The sequence below is a fragment of the Leptosomus discolor genome, chromosome 5 (genome assembly GCF_034619465.1).
Source record: "Leptosomus discolor isolate bLepDis1 chromosome 5, bLepDis1.hap2, whole genome shotgun sequence".
NCBI classification, from domain to species: Eukaryota; Metazoa; Chordata; class Aves; order Leptosomiformes; family Leptosomidae; genus Leptosomus; species Leptosomus discolor.
In genome coordinates this window covers 60616991-60633597 of record NC_141395.1, presented here as the reverse complement: position 1 = coordinate 60633597, position 16607 = coordinate 60616991, and the positions used below count along the sequence as shown (strand labels likewise).

The 16607-nt window shown below is 35.2% G+C and overlaps 1 protein-coding gene across 39 annotated transcripts in view; it reads right to left on the bottom strand.

Annotated features, from left to right (window-relative positions):
- RIMS2 (regulating synaptic membrane exocytosis 2) overlaps positions 1 to 16607 on the bottom strand; it is a 478829-nt gene that overhangs the window by 84764 nt on the left and 377458 nt on the right. For 15 of the 39 annotated variants that reach the window (XM_086465565.1, XM_086465572.1, XM_086465563.1 and 12 more), the window contains one exon: positions 6710 to 6810. The exons of 21 other annotated variants lie outside the window; for them this stretch is intronic. In XM_086465565.1, the coding sequence (XP_086321691.1) occupies positions 6710 to 6810 (101 nt within the window). Of the gene's footprint in view, positions 1 to 6709; positions 6811 to 11874; positions 11911 to 16607 lie in introns of all 39 variants that reach the window. 3 more of the 39 variants (XM_086465559.1, XM_086465562.1, XM_086465560.1) reach the window with 1 other exon arrangement.

The window sequence follows — 16607 nt, the reverse complement described above, 5'->3', positions numbered from 1 at the left end:
TTAAGATAAATTGCAGTGATTACTCTGGCTGGAAGTCAGTCAAAACAGTACCCAAGTGATTTTAAAATGTGATTTTTAATGGAACGGTTACAATTATTTAATTGAATCTGGCTTTGATAGAAAACTTTTGATACACATTTTGATGTATATGGGTTTGATAAAATAATTGTTTTCTGGAAAATATTTGCTTTCTGAAAAAAGAATACTTAACTCTGCTACAAGAGTAAAAGTCAAGACTTTGTGTTACACTTAGTAGTTTTTGGTTTTGTTTTTGTTTTTAAATGGAAAAGCATAATTTTCTGCTATTGAAAATCCCCTTTATTCCAATAAACTCCAATAACTAATGAATGTTCAGAGCCAAAACAGACTGATGCTTTTAATTTTCCACTTTCAGAAGTAATTTTTTTCTCCTTGAGATTTGTTGTAAAATTATAAGGTACTTTAACAACATTTTATAATGTACTTAACCTGTGCTTTCTAGATATAAGATTAGCAACAGAAGCTTAGAGAAAAACTAAGGAAATGGCTGAAAACAGAAAGTACTTGCTGACAGATAAAGACAGCCAGTATCAACGTACTTCCAGATGTTTGGATTTCAGCCGTAATCATGATATGTGAATGCAGTATTTGTGTTAACTACAGTATTACATTTAAAAATACTTTAAATTTCTAATACATAGATTAAAAAATAAATTAGAAAAGTATCAAAACCAAAATAAATTGAAATAGAGCTTGAATTAAATGTAAAAGAAAAATGACAGCTACAGAAATCTTTTCTGAGAGTTTGCATATCATTAACTAAAGAAGAAAATACTAGAAATCACACCAATCCACATCTGTATTCAAAGTCACTAAATTACTTTTAACCCATCAGAAAATTCCGTTTGATAAAAATAGAAATGAAAGAGATGCTTTTTACATTACCATGTGTATAGAGCTCAAATCTAGAGTTCTGAATTTATTTCATCTAGCTACATTTTTAAGTCTTATAATTGAACTATAAATCCTGTATTTATGGGAACCAGAACTGCAACATCAGCAATTTATTACACAGACTTTTATATGAAAATATAAATACTTGATTGAAAATGTAAATGCTATCAGCACTATGGGCCAGAGAGATTCTCTCTGCCATTGAGTAGTAAAATTCCTTCATATCACAAATAAGCACAATTGATTAGGCTACTTGAGCACTCACAGGCTATTGAGTGACAGGATCTGTCCTTCCAGACCAGACAGCTGGTTTAGCTGTCAAGTTTCTTGTCCAAAAATACAATTCCTGACTAGTCCATAGGAAAGCACAAAAGCCATTGAACAGGCAATAACCAAATAGTTTCCTCATATGGAAAATTCTTTGTTAGCTTTGTTGGTGTTTGATTTATTTCCTGAAGCAAAAAGCTTATTGGTGTGGAGGTGGGGAAGAAGGATGAAGGGACCCCATAAAACTACACACAGCTATTCCCATTTATAAGCCTATCAAATTCTACTGCTTAGGCCCTTAGTTTTACAGCTATTTTATAGAAAATAATTGCATGGGGTATTTGTGTGTGGTATTATCTGTGTTAATTTTTGCCTTCTTAATTATTCTTCAGCATAGCTCCATTCTCATTACTTTGCCTTTCCAAGTATTATCCAGATATCTAAAATTTTAAAATTTAAACTGGTATGTTAAAAAGAAATGATACAAAACAGATTTCCAATTTCTGCACTGTTTTGAGGGAATATGGATATCTAACCTAGCCTCCATTTTTTTATTCAATATTTTGAATATTTCTAATTTCATCCTTAACAACAGAAGTTGTAAGAAGGAATTATAGGATCAAAGAGGTATATTCATAATTATTATAAATTATCAAATTAATACTGGGCATATCATGATCTTCATAGAACTCCCGAACTCTATGCTTAAACTTTCAAAAACCATTGCCAACTCAAAACCAAATAAATCAACTACAGCTTATATACAGTAAGAATATAAAAGGTCATCTTATTCGCTTGGATATTTGTTCAACTCCCCCTCCGCAAGGGTTTCAAGAAGAAGAAAAGTGGAAGTGTTTCTGCCAGCAATCTTTGCTACCCTGTGTACTGCTCTCTTGATTTTTAAGGAAAAGACAAGGGCATTCCCAAAACATCGTTAAATCAAATGTTTCAATCAACAACATAGGTTAAAGGATATCACATGTAGCTGTACCAATGACACAACTACTCACTGCAGATTTCAGAGGAAAAAGGCAGTTCTTGGGCACTTTTGCACACTGCAATAAGACTGAGAGTTAAGAAGATCTGCTTCTGATGTATTCAAACTCAACCTCTTTCACCTCCAGTGTCACAGCTCTTACCTTTTGCACATCGTCTCACACAGGTAACCCATAAGGTGGTACTTGATTTGTTGCTGAATCGAAGTGTCTCAGTCTCAAGAACTGCAGCATTTCAGTGTCTGCATGCTCCAGGGGCATTTCAGCTGCATCTACACTACTCAAATAGACTGAGCACATGCTTAGCTCTTCTTTGCCACAGCTTAATTTGTCTTGGTCTTGCTAACAGTTTAGAAGATCACAAAGTAGCATGCTAGTATGCCTACTACTAGTCTCCTACACTAAACACAGAGAATTATGGTCATATTTAAATCTTGAATTGTGGTTATTGATTAACAGGAACTGCAGCAGTACACACATCTGATGATGTAAAAAGTTTCAGTCTTATCATCAATATAAATCATTAAAGGTGGAGTTGGAAAGTGCTCTTGGTGTTCTGTATTATTCTCTATTTGGTGTACTGTTTTCTACATTTGGCTAAATAATCTTGTAACCAGTTCTGCAAAAAATTCCATTTTTATCTGGTCTTTTACCTCTTTTATCCCCACTTTGTTCCTTGTTGCTCTAATATACTATATTCCTAATTACTACATTACTGACTATTACTGATTGCTATATTATATAACTGGATTTCTCTGCCTTTTTGTAGGTCATTAGTTTCTCCTAATAAAACAAATAAAATTAGCCTCACGATACTTTGAGGTTTAAATGTGTGTCAGCTAGTTGCCAGTTTCTGTTTTACCTTTGTCCTTAAAGAAAACAATTATTTTTCACTATTTTAACTCCTACAGAAATCCAGCCCCCTTTAGTTTGGCATTCAATGCTTTTAGTTACTCAGATCCTTTTGTAGCGGCTAAATATGGCCTGAGTTGATGGACTTCTCTCTTGATTCTGCATTGATTTCATATTGATTGCAATCACTTCTAGGGCTCCACATACAAATATCTTCTCTCTTTTTCCTCAGTAGCAACAAAGCTTTTCAACTCTCCCCCGTTGATCCACTGGGCACATTCCAGTCATGGGGGCAAGGAGAGAGGAATGGTATGATTCCTCGCACCCTTTATCCTTCGTTTGTCAGCAGGGATTCCTGACTCTGAGCAGGGGTGGGAGTGGCCAAGGGAAGGAGTTACTCACCAAGCATAGCACTATCGATTTGTTTGCTAGAAGAGCTAATGGCAGCAGCATTAAGCAAGAAGCAAGGCAGAGAGGCTCAGAGAGGTTTTAAGAGGTAGTTTGCAAATTGACTTCAAAAGTGAACAAAATGATTCTAGCACGCTGTTCGCTCAGCTTCTCCAGGCTCCCATCTTGGCCCTTCCCCCTTCACAGTGCACCTTGCTTAAACACTTAAGAACTGTGAAGCTTAGTTTTTATGCAAAACAGTAAACTAGTCCTAGAAAGATTCTTGAGGAAAATTACACAAATTGGGCTAGTGTTGCAGAGTCACAGTATAGTAAATGACTATTTTTTCTCTGGTGGAACACTCCTGTGCTACTGTGCTTTTTTTTTTCATATTACCAGAACTCAGGTTGTCCTGCACATCAGCTCCTACCAGCACTGCAATTCAGACTTTAGTTTATGTTGCATTTAGTACAAGTCCACTAGTACTTAATGTTCAGAAATAAATACTTGTTCCAAAACCAGAAATAGTTTTACCTAATCCTTAATGCCCACGCTGGTCTTCCACTCATGTCTCCTTAGCTGTTAATACATTTATAGGAAAAATCAAATATTTTGATTGTTTTCCTTATGTCTGTGCTAAAACCACACTTAAGCAACTTCTGCATTTAAGGAAATAGCTCTTTTACACAATATATTGCCTGCCAAAATAATGCATATAAAATATTGTGGAAGCAGAATACTTAGTTTTCCAAAAATTATGGTGTGTGCATATGAATAATAAAAATACAATCTACAATTTTATCAATCATTAGGAAAAAATATAAGGGAAAATCAATTTCCTATTTCACCAGCATCTAAGAATACAGATGTCTGGAAGTAAACTTTTCCCACAAGCTGCTTCATGTATGACTATGCACCATAGAAGTGCCTGTACCTTCCTCTAAAGCCTCTAGTACTGACCTCCAGAGGTAGAACAAAACTAGAGGAGTATAATACAGGATGACTATTTTAAAATTTTAATATTTAATATAACTTCTACTGTTATACCTTTTACTTTCTCAGCAAGCAAGGATATTTTTTCTTAACTCAAAGTAAACATGAGGGACATACAGTTGCTGTTGACTTCCATTTAAAAAAAGAAAGAGAACAGAAAGGTAAAATAAATTCCGTGTTAGCTTTCCTGACTGTTGCTTAATGCCTACTTAACATTTTTCTCAGGCATGGCACGCTTGACTGCCTGCTTGTGGCAGTTGGCAGATTTAAAAAATCAAAGTCGCTGTATACTACACAGAACATGAGATTTCAGTCAGCATTTGACATTTGTGTTTCAGTTCATGATTCCAGAAGAACTTTTGTAGAAACCAGACAGATAAATTGTACCTACTCATTTTCTGTCTCTAGATAATATAAACACTTAATTAAGGGGAACTGAAGCAGTGGTAGTAAAAAAGTGAAGACGGAACTCTCATATGGCTTAAGAGAATTGTGGTTCTCATATGGCTTTAAAACTACACGATTTTAAGAATACATTCCGAATTAACACATATATTTGAATATTCAATGTCTAGTTCCACAAGTTCATTGATAGAATAAATAACTCATTTCCAAATACTGAAACTACACTTTGGCAGAAGAGTAAATTAATTGTTTATTTCTGGACACAATTTGTTTGATGTGTGCAATAAATAAATCAGCATATTCATAAAATAATTCCATTTATAATTTTCTTCTTTAATACATTCCAATAATAGTGAAGTTAAAATTTCAATTAAAAAAGATGTAGAGTGAGGCCCAATAATATGGTGTAGGTGAAATGGAAAAACAAGGGTAGGAAATGTTTCCTTAGGTAGTTATATTCTACCCAGCTCCTTCACATGAGAGATCATTTATTCTATACCAGTCCTACTTCTGACTCAAATTTCAGTCAAGCATTGAGGGAGCAGGAAAATTAGCAGAATGTCTGGTTATACATACAATACATAAAGTCATACTTTTGTGGTACATACAATCATAACACTTATGAGAATTTCTGCTCACAGTACTACACTCGTCTCTAAGAGTTAACACCTTTCAAAGCCGACAATATAGACACACGTGAAAATAATTTTGCCATAAAAGAAGCATCTAAACATGACAGACAGTATACCAAGTCACTCCTACATGTCAATAAAAATTCCTATGCCTTCCGTAGTAAAAACTACATTTGTAAAATACCCAAATAATCATGCAACATGTCTACAGAGTTTTGAAGTATTTTAAGCCATTTTCACAGTTTCCTTTTTATTTTGTCAGTTCTAACTATTTTCATTAATAGGGTTTTCCATTTTGTCATGGGCTTCGCTAAAGCTCTTCCTCTATTTTCCCACACTGAAGTGTACATTCTAGAAAGTAATTATCAAGTATAATCAAGTATATTAGTTTATATTATCTTCAAAACTAATAATACTTACTAAATTCCTTTGTCTTCAAATATTAAATGGCTAGGTTTACAGTAACTTTGCCAATCCTTGGAGCAAGGAACTACATCCTGGAAATAAAAGTCTAAACCAGACTTCTCTTCCTCAGCCAGCTTTTATAGGTCAGAAGTCTCGTGTTTTCCATTTACAATCTGACCTCAATTAATGAGGTCTTTTAGAGGACACTAAATTATTTCTGTATAATAGAAGTTTAAATTGAAAATATCTTGATTATTTTAATTAACACACTGTATATGACATGACCCTGTTCCAGATAGCAGAAAATTTTGGATAGTATATTTGAGGCTATACTGCTACGTAACAATTCAGACTTTTGGAAAATTGCCACAGCTGGGGTGGAAGCTTTTGTTGATGTATAAAATACTTTTCCAAGAGCTAAACTGCCACTGTTAAACTAAGTAACACTACATTTTTCCAGTTTTCACTAGATCAAGATAACCCTGTGTTCAACTATATGAAAGCCATGAATAGGTTTCAATAGCTCTCATTCCATCTGTCACTCAATAAACCTTTTTTTTAACCTTCTCTTTGAGTTTTCAAATCATGGCCCTATTGTTCATTCCAATGGATAATTACACTGCCACTTTTATTTGCTTTAATTTATCCTTCTTAATTTTTAATAATTAAGAAGACTCTGTGTGTTAAGGGTTTTGCTGCACATTTCCAATAATTTTATTATAGGCACAGAAGAAACTTTTACTGAAGAAACAACCTGACACTCATCTCTTACTTTCTAAAAGGATATTGGATATTTCAGTTTAACACATTTTGTTGCTTTTCAAAACAAAACTCCCTTGCCTTAGAATGATAATCTTGTTCCAGCCTGGAATCTGATCCTGCTACCTGTTTGTACTTGCTCATTTTCAATTGGCGATTCCTCTCTTCTACATCCATTGCACCTGTTAAGAAAAAAAAAAAAGAAAATAAATACACAGGCAGTCCTCAATTTTCCAAGTTTAAAGTTATGCTCATGGAAGTTTTAACAGAAAGAGATGAAATCTGATTTACTTAAATTACAGTGTATATAATTTTAGTTTCTGAATTACGATTTTGCGGAAAACCAAGAGGTTGCAAGAGGAGGAAAATAGTAGATAAGTAAATATTTCACCAGAATCTTAGTAAGTGTTGTATTATCTACACAATTCAAATGAAACAAACTTTGTGGAAGAAATGAGTGTAAAGAGAACACAATGTTTCCACAGAATAGAATTTTACTATTTCAAAAATATTCAAGACAAACTGAGTCTTTCACTTAAAAGGAATGCAAAGACAATCTGCTTATTTTGGGTGGAGATCCTGGTTCTGCATTTGTTATAATGTAATATATCAAATTACTAACCAAGTAACAACCACATGCTAGCAGATCTTCCATTTACTGCTTGGGCACATTCTTAGTATGCTCCAAATAATTTAAAGATATCTAAAGGAATGTTAAAGAGCCACCCAGTGGCATCACTGTATTACATTCTAATGACACACAACTTTAAGAATGATTTCAGGATTCACTCTTCTTGGACCAATTACATGATTAGTCTCAGTTAGGGATGAGTTCTTACTATATGACTTGGGCAGCAGCTGGTTTCAACCAAATGGTACTGTAACAGCACAATTTACTATGTAAAATAACAAGGAAGTGCCAAAGCTGAGGTGGAAGAGTGAGAAATAGAAAACCGAGAGGAGGGCAAGAGCCCAGGATTAAAAAAAATTTTCAAACAAAATATAGTTATCTATTATACACACATAGGCTTGATTCTCTTCCACTTTAACATGGCATAAATCAAGAGTAATTCCATTATCTACTGAACGCTAAAAAGTATTCATTTTGACTGACATTTGTCTTAAACTTTCCCTAATTTTAACACAAAAGTTCTCTAGGATTAAAATTTCAGAATCCCACTAGTCATAAATGGAAGCTTCGGTATCTTATACGTATTGAACAATCTGGATTTTATTTAGGGAACTGAGAAGGGAATATTAGATTCCAGTGTACTATCTAAACCTCAGTTCTAAGTTGTAATCTAATAGTAATGTGAGGCTTTGCACAGGGCCTCTGCAGAGCCTCTGAGCTTTGTATTTTCTTGCTTGACAACAATAATGGCAGTAACACATACTATGAGACCTGCCAGCTAAATCTTGTAGCACTTCATAGGAAATCTGGAAGGAAGCGGGTGAAAAGAAAAGGGAATATTATGAAGATAAATTGTAGTGTTATCTATAAACCCTCTGGGCTTCTGAATACTGAATTCAAACTCTCCATCTTTACTCCCTACAAATAACATGAATGAAAAGACTTCAACAAAACTCTAAAGATAAATGAAAATCCAGAAAAATTAATGAAAAAAAAAAAAGAAAAGGTGTTTTACAGGAAGAAACAAAATTAAAAAGCCAACATAAGATGAAAATTCCCAAAATACAATACAACTAGTTTTTTCTGTCACAATTTTCCTCAACCATTATAGGCCCTATAGCAATATTTGCCAATTTATCATTAAGACGAAGTGGTTTTTTTAAGAATCTAGTTTTAAAAGCTCTAAAGATATATTTTTTCTCTTGAAAACAAAAACTTTAAACTGGAAAAATATTTTTTTTCAATGGCAGAAGTAACATATAAGTTGTTTTGAAGTAAAATACTCTAAGTTTTGCTCAAAGAAAGAAATCACCTTTGCTGAAATCATAACACTCTGCAAATCCACTCATTCTTCAGTAACATAACAAAGGAGATATTTTTCACCAAAAGGAAATTTTGTCAATTTTTCTCATTAAGTTTTCTTATGAAATCATCACATACATTCTCTGTCCCCAGACATTCTGCCAAATTTCAGAAATTACAAGAATTGATAAAATAACATCTCTTGAGCATAAATTTGAAATTTTACATGTGAAAATATTCATTCTTATCTACGACCACTTGGCAAAGTGAAAGTTAAGTTTCCATAAATCCAATTGCCTATGATCTTCAAAATGAAGCACCCTGAAATATGCCATTGAAAAGGGGAGTATAACACGTAAACCCTTGGTGTAGTAAAATAAGAAAAAATTGGTGGCTCATCCAAGTCTCAAGAGAAAAACAAGACAGCAAAATTTAGAAAAAAGATATTAAATTCCATAAAACCTTATTAAAAGAAAGTCTAATTTGCTATGCATTTTTGAAACCGACTTTAACAAGTGAGTGAATTCAGTTATGTGCAAAAAGAGAGGGAATCCTGAGGGCAGTGGAAAGTTCATAATGCAGAAGATCATCTTTGGTTCTACTATGCATGGAACTGACATGCAGAGTGCGCAGCATTACTGGTTGCCGCAGGCTAATCTCGATGTAACTTAAGCCAGATGCAGCCGTGATCTGGAAGGGAGTAGGAAAGGTTGAGAGAGTGTCACAGCACTTCCCGTTCACATGGCCCAGCATGCCTGCGTGTTGCACTAAGTGGTGGAAATGCAAATTTGTTATCGTCTCCATTTCTGCTGGCAAATCTACACTTCGGTGAAACCTACGTAAAGAGGTTTAGCAGGAGCAGAAAGTACTTCCAGAGAGTAACTGTCCAGGTGCATTAGGAAGCTTTAGCTCCTAATATGATTTTGGTAACCAAGGCTGAACATCAGTCCTGTACTAAGGACTTCACTGTAATCAGGAGGTGTATATGGAGTGTGTGTAGACAAATCAGAGCTAACATGGATCTAACTATTTATCAATAGTGGTGAAAACGTAGGAGCATAAACTTCCACGCTGGTAGCACAAGGCTGACTGAGCCCTGTGTTATTCAATTCCTTTGCTAAAGCCCAACACAACAAATTTTGGGGACTATAGAGAATGACAACGGAAAACTTAAAGCTACTTCTGATATACTTTCATGTACTGCGACAATGTACCGAAGTGTATGCAACCAAATTTTGGGCAGGCAAAAGTGAATTCATTTGTACACTTCTGCCTTAACTTCCTTCCAAAATTTTGCTTCTAGACAGTAGCTGTGCCTCCAACAGAAATATCCAAGTTGAGAAGACTCAAACTTCAGCCTTAGGAACACAAAAAATTAAGAAAGACTGATGGAAGAACAAAGTGGTGTTACTCACCAAAACCAACTGAGATCATTCCACTGTAGGCAACACGTCAGAGTTTTGCTTATTTTCAACAGCTCTCTAATGTTAAAAATCCCGTGGCCTGAATGTTAGCTCAGTGGGGTTTTCATCACCACATGGAAATTTCTGGCTGACAGAAAGCCAGCTGCTGATTCAGTACCAGCCATTCTCCATATTTTTAGAAGAGAATGAGCTGAGGGAAAGCAGCACAACTACAGTACAAACAGAGTACTGAAATGCCAGAGTAAGGCACCCAAGTACTGTGCACAGCAACCCTTTAACCTGCCCTCAGATCCACAAGGACTGTAGTGAGAGAATAGTGTCAGAGCTTAGCACTAGTGACTAAAGTAAATTAAGACTTAGGCCACATGAATTGTACTTTAACCTTTGTTTTTATCTATGGAAATATAACTGCTAGATAACGGAGAATAAGTAAAACTCTTACTGCAGGATATTTTGTAACAAAAGATAAGGAAATGTCTCAAGACAAAGACAAAAAGGGTGTCTGGAGGCTGCAGGAGCAAATCAGAAGAGAAGACCCCACATGCCACAAATGGGATTGGATGAGCAGAAGTGCCATTAGGAAACCAAGCAACCTATAGAGAATATAAAATCCAGTAACAATCAACAGGCAGGACCCTTCTTCAGAGGACCCAGGTCAAGCTGTAACTGCTATTGAATATTAAACATAGTAGAAGAAGGAACTCTGACTCTTATTAAAGTGGAACCTAGGGATGAGCCATGGTAAGGTGGCATCCACATAATTCCTACCATGGTCTAGGTGGCTGCTGTATAATTCCTGCAACAGGACTCAGGGCAGGCACTAGAATCACTGTTACTGCTTCGAACACAATCCATTGTTTTCATGATTTATCTTGCAATAAGATAAGATTCAGCTACTTCACTATTAAAGCTTTCTTCATAACTAAAAACTAAATGTTTGTTTCATGCTAAAAATTTTAAGGGGCTGTAATCAGTGGTGTGCTTAATACCTAAATTTTCCTGACCTCAACTGCTCATAGAGTCACATTTTTACAAGGAGATGAGCAACCATTCAATTCAGCCTGGAACTAAAGACTGTTATTTGCTCTTCAGGTCAACGTTGGTTACTCTCTAATCTAAGACTTCAGTTGATAGCCTGTGGTCCACACCAGAGACAAAAGGGAAAACAAAATGGCCTTGTCACCCAGCTTAGCTTAAGGCAAACCTATCTATTTAAAAAAATAAAAATAAAAACTGCTGGGAGCTGTGTGCTTTCACTCTTTCTTTCATTGCCTTCTCCAATGGGAATTATCAAAATAGTCTAGGTATTATAGATGCTGGTGATGGTGATGTGTTCAGAGAAGGAGTTTGCTGTACAGTGGGGCTTCCGGGACACAGAGAGTAAAAGGGAAATCTGGAGTATGGAAGCAGAGTGGAATTTCTCTTAAAATATTAGGACAGATTTAGTTCTGGATAGACATGGACAAGAGGGATACAAAATTTGGGAGGCACAGCAGTTCAGGCACGGGGGAAAACTAGTGATGAGGGGACTACAGAAACACTGAGATTCTGGAAGTCAGAAGCCTGCAATAGAGAGGAAAAAGGCAGTGTGCAGGTACGCACACTGTGCCTGGAGTGGGAAGGACAGAAGTCCTGAAGTGTACAAGAGCCTTCCTTAGCTCATTCTGGTCTCTTTCTTCCCATTTCTCACCCTAATTTGACTCCCTTAAAAAAAGCAAAGGAAATATATTTGGGAAGACCTTTCTTAGTTTCCATTTCCTAGTGTCTATTTTGAAATCCTCAAAGTACATAAAAATTGCAATCCAATTCTATGGTACACATTTTCTTAAACACAGTAGATCAAAGAACTTAAGGGTAAAAACATGAAAATATTTTGAATGTCACCCTACCTGTATCCCCATTCTCTGGATCTGCTTTCTTTTCTTCTATAAACAAATGAAAGCAATATGTAAAACAAAAAGAGGGGGAGAGAGAAAATGCAGAAATAATAATAAAAGTAATATAAAACATGCATTAAAAAGGAAAAAATAATAAACCCCAGCAAATTAATTTAATTTGATGAGTTTAGTCAACCAACCAAGTATGGTGCTCTACATCCAGAGGCATATTCACTGCATGCTAGTGTATACATTTGTGCACTCCTATTGAAGACTTACTGGAAGGAACCCATGGGTAATTTGTGCACTTCCAGAATCATTAACACACTCAACACAAAAAAGAGCAAGGCAGGTGTCAGACATAGTTACTTTACAGTTTCCCTGAATAAGATGACACAAAAATAAAAGTAAAAAATTTGCTTGTGCTGTATGTTTTATGCAGTGCGCACACAATATGCAGTCTAATGGTTCAAGCATAAAAATTGAATGAGTCAGAATGGTTTTCAGTAATCACTTTAAGTCTTCATTGGTTTAATCAATTCTCAGAGCTTCTACAGGTTAAAAGGTTTAATAATGATTTTACTGTGTCTTTTCTTAGAGTTAAAAAATGATGAGGAGCAAAAGACACTTACAGCAATACTCAGTTCATGCACATAAATACAGCTAACTGATGCCAACAAATATTCTGAATGCATATCAAAGGTTGTAAATGGCTAAGGGCATTCCTCTGTCACAAAGAAATGAAAATACATTGGATCCCTGTCAAATAGTTTGGCAGCCCATAAATACTGCACTCTGAAATCCAAGTTTGGTAATTAATGTGAAAGAATTTTAAGTCAAATTAAATTTACTTTAATTAGAAATACATTAACTTTTAAACAGACTCTATTTCTTTATCTCACTGTAAGCCAAAACGATATTAAATTCAATTAAAACAATCCCATGAATATGGAGCAACAACCCCCAAGCTACAAACCAAAAATAGCATGCATTATTAGAATGAAATATTTTTCCAGAATTATTGGTTATTGAGGGTTGCTCACAAAGTTATGATCTACTTTATAGTACACAGACAGAAGAGGGAAACAGAGCTGTTATATTTTATGGAAATACTGTTTTGTAGATGGGTATCAAAGCAGAGGATGAAGTCACACTTAAAGGCAAATCATACTGGGGCAAGGTAGAAGTGTAAGAAAGAAAAATATGCCCCCACAGAGAGCATAAAGAATGTGCTACACCTTGATGGGTTCTGGCATTCAATCCTGTGTGGGATCAAGGTTGTTCTGCTGACAATTCCTAGTGGAACTGTTAGGCAAATTAATGGGAAACAGATGTGGCAAGTCATAAGCCTACGCTTTTGGAAATCAGTGGATACCAAACAGGTTCTTGAAACCTCTCCCATTCTCTGACCTTTTCTGACCCATATTGTACACAGTTTATAAATAAGGCACTTAGCATTCTCCTGCTTTGGCCTTTGGGTACCCTGGTCTATATTATCAATGTGTGTTGTGGATATTGCTAGGAAAAATAGCAGAAAGAGAGAGATAGCTCTGTTTGCTTTTCAAGCTTTCAAATTTTTTTTTTTTAAATTGCTGTCACAAATATAAAAGCTACAAATGCAGCAGAGTCTTCTACTGGCTCATTACTTTCTAAAGCAGAAAGCAATTTGGTAGCCATACCACTGATTCAACATAATACAAAATAGATGAAAGTGAAGTAAGAGTCATTTAAAAAACCTTGAGTTTGAGCTCAGACATGATGATGACATTTCTAAGTTATTTCATGTGCATGGTGAAAAGAAATCTTTACTTTGCCATCTAAGTACCATCTTAATACAGAAATCTAATACTATATAGGATAATGCCTTTTTAAAAAAGCCTAGAAGTCTATTTATCTATTATGTCTGGATGTCTTTCAACCATGAATCTTTAAAGATGTTGTCAAAATAAGGGAAACTTGAAACCTGTCTGAATTTCACTTGTTCTTGCTCTATGTTTAAAAAGTACATAGAAAAATATTTCCAAATTGACTTACAGAAAAGAACACCATAAAATTCTATTAGATTGAATTTTAAAAGTGTAACTGAAGTGCTGTGACATTTATTACAAATTTCTACAATAAATAAATCCTTTAGATTTTTACAAGAAAGGTCAGAACAGTGGACCCTACTCTCCAAACTGAGCTTTTAGTTGCATTGTGAAGACCTGTCTGAAGAAGTACTAGAAAGAACAGGAGATTAAATTGAGAAAGATCAGGAGATTAAATTGAGAAAGATCTCACTTGGGTGGGAAGCAGAAGAACTGAACAATATTGGTGTTGTTCACAGACCAAATAAAACAATGCTAACTTCTCAACAGCAACGATCTTCACAGTAGCTATGGGCCTAGTCACCACCTCTTGAAAGAATTCAAAGCAGATTCAGAATGTTGATACTAAAGTAATTATTGCTTTTGGTTCCCCAGTTATTAGGTGCTCAAATCAAAAAAGCTACAAAGAGCCTTAATGTCTTGAAAATGTTGAAAACCAATAAATCACTATGAGATAATTTTAAAATCTCTCAAACTTAATATGACAGTCACCAGTGATTCCTAAAAATGTTTGTCTATTTTTATTTACATGATTTCTTCAATATCATTACATTAGTCAATATTTTTCTATATAACTTGTATTATCCTGTGGTGTAATCATCTCAATTTAAGAACTAAAGTTTTTCAGAACTAAACAATTTGGAGAAAAAAATAGATACTTTCATGAAGGAGGCATTTCTGTACATTACCGAAATTAACTATGTTTTCAGCTTAATTAGAATACAGATATGTTGAAGTATATTGATGAAATATAGAGATGAACTATAGGGACAGAGAGATTTAAATGCTGAAAGATCCTCTCTCAAAACCTTCTTCCACCATCACAGTTGACATTGCTGTTATAATGACCACCAACATTTCATAAAATAGTAGACACAGACACGTTCCCCTGATCTTGTAAGGGTCTATTCTTTCTAAAAGGTGTTAATGTATCTAATAGGTATCTAACTATCTAACATGCATTTGGAAGATAAAATAAACAGAAAAGAATTCTAATCAAGAGACTCGTACAAGAGCGGACTTAACAAGAACCAAAACTGATCCAAAATGGCCTTGGTCAGCTATGTTTTCTTGGAAATGCCTTAACTCAGTGAGGTCTGCTGTTCTGATGGGAACCTGGAGATGCCGCATCCAAAACACCCTGGCAGGCTTCACCCACCTTGCCCTGAGAAGTCCTATGGAGCAGGGACCGCAAGTCCCTTGAAGCAGAACACAACCATCTCCATACATGTCCAAAGAGAATAACAGTTTCACAGAAGCAGCAGGATAGCAGACTTCTCTCTACTCTCTACTCCCTACATCAATACTGATGGCAGTGTTGAACAATTGTTCAAAAATCATGGGCTTCCTTGGAAGGATAAGGGGGAACTTGACTCTTCAGTCTTAAGGTAACAACTGGGGGGTGCTGGGCTTATTAATATTCTTCCTCCCGGGGTTTCCTCCTTCTCTCAAAGCTGGCTGTCCCAAACTTGAGGTTAGAGTCTGGTCTCTTGAACTGTCTCTCCTGCAATGATTTTTAGCTGTGCAGGGATCAGTTTAACAGTTTGGTTCAGGACAGTACTTTCACCTGGGATCCAGAAGAAAGAGATTTGCATCAGCTTAAGCTGGGACCTAAAATAAACCTAGACTTTCTTGCTTTGAATGAAAGAAATTGCAGCCTCCAACACTGGAGGATGTGCATCTCATTACAACAGACAGACATGGAACTCCTTATCTCTGAGTTTAGGCATAAGATAGGACAATGACATAAAATGGTTTATGCTTGTATTTTTCATATTTGCAACTACTTAAAATCAGCAATATGACTAGAAATTGTATTTATAGAGTAGATAAATTAGCTTCTTAAGTGCTTTATTGAAAATTCAGTGTGATTTTTAAAGCAGTACAAATTATTAAATAACAATTTATTTTAAAAATCAAATGTACACATAGGACACTAACTTTTCATAAGCACTTTTAAAAATGCTAGCCTAATATCTTACTAGAGATTTCTCTTGAAATGCTGTTTATGAGAATACCGGAAAATCAATTTTATACTGGAAAAAAAACACTGAAACAATATTCTTATCAAAACAGGCAAAGGGAACAGGATTGTCTCCTAAAAGCAAAATCTAAAAGTTATTTGCTTTAAACATCAAAATTTGTCAGTCTAAGGTCCTGCACTCAAAGGATTACAGTTCTTTCTGTTTCCACAGCCATTCAATTCCAATCCTACCTCTAAGAAATTAGCTCTAAATTTTGTCATGCTGGCTCTCTACCATGTGAAAAATATAGCTGCCTATCTGCTACAGGTCTAGCAAAATATCAGGTGATGTGTGATATTAATGGTTGCTGAACTTCACTCCAGGGCTTTATGTCCAATGTGTGGCAATTACAAAAAAGTCATTGTTGCAGCAAGCAAGGGCTTTCTGAGAAGTCTATGATCCACATCACAGACTGAAAGAAAAGAATATTGTTGACATCTACAGAAATGTGGAACAAGAAAAAAAAGTAAAAGGTTGTTTAAGTGTTTTTATATTACTGTTTGAATGAGATTGAAGTGTCAATTACAGTCCTTAAAAGAGAATGCTAGAATGAAGACAATTTCAGTTAGCCAGCTTCCTAGTGGGGGAGCATGTCTTTGCATTCCTGTTTTCTATTTCAGAATTGCTTGATGGG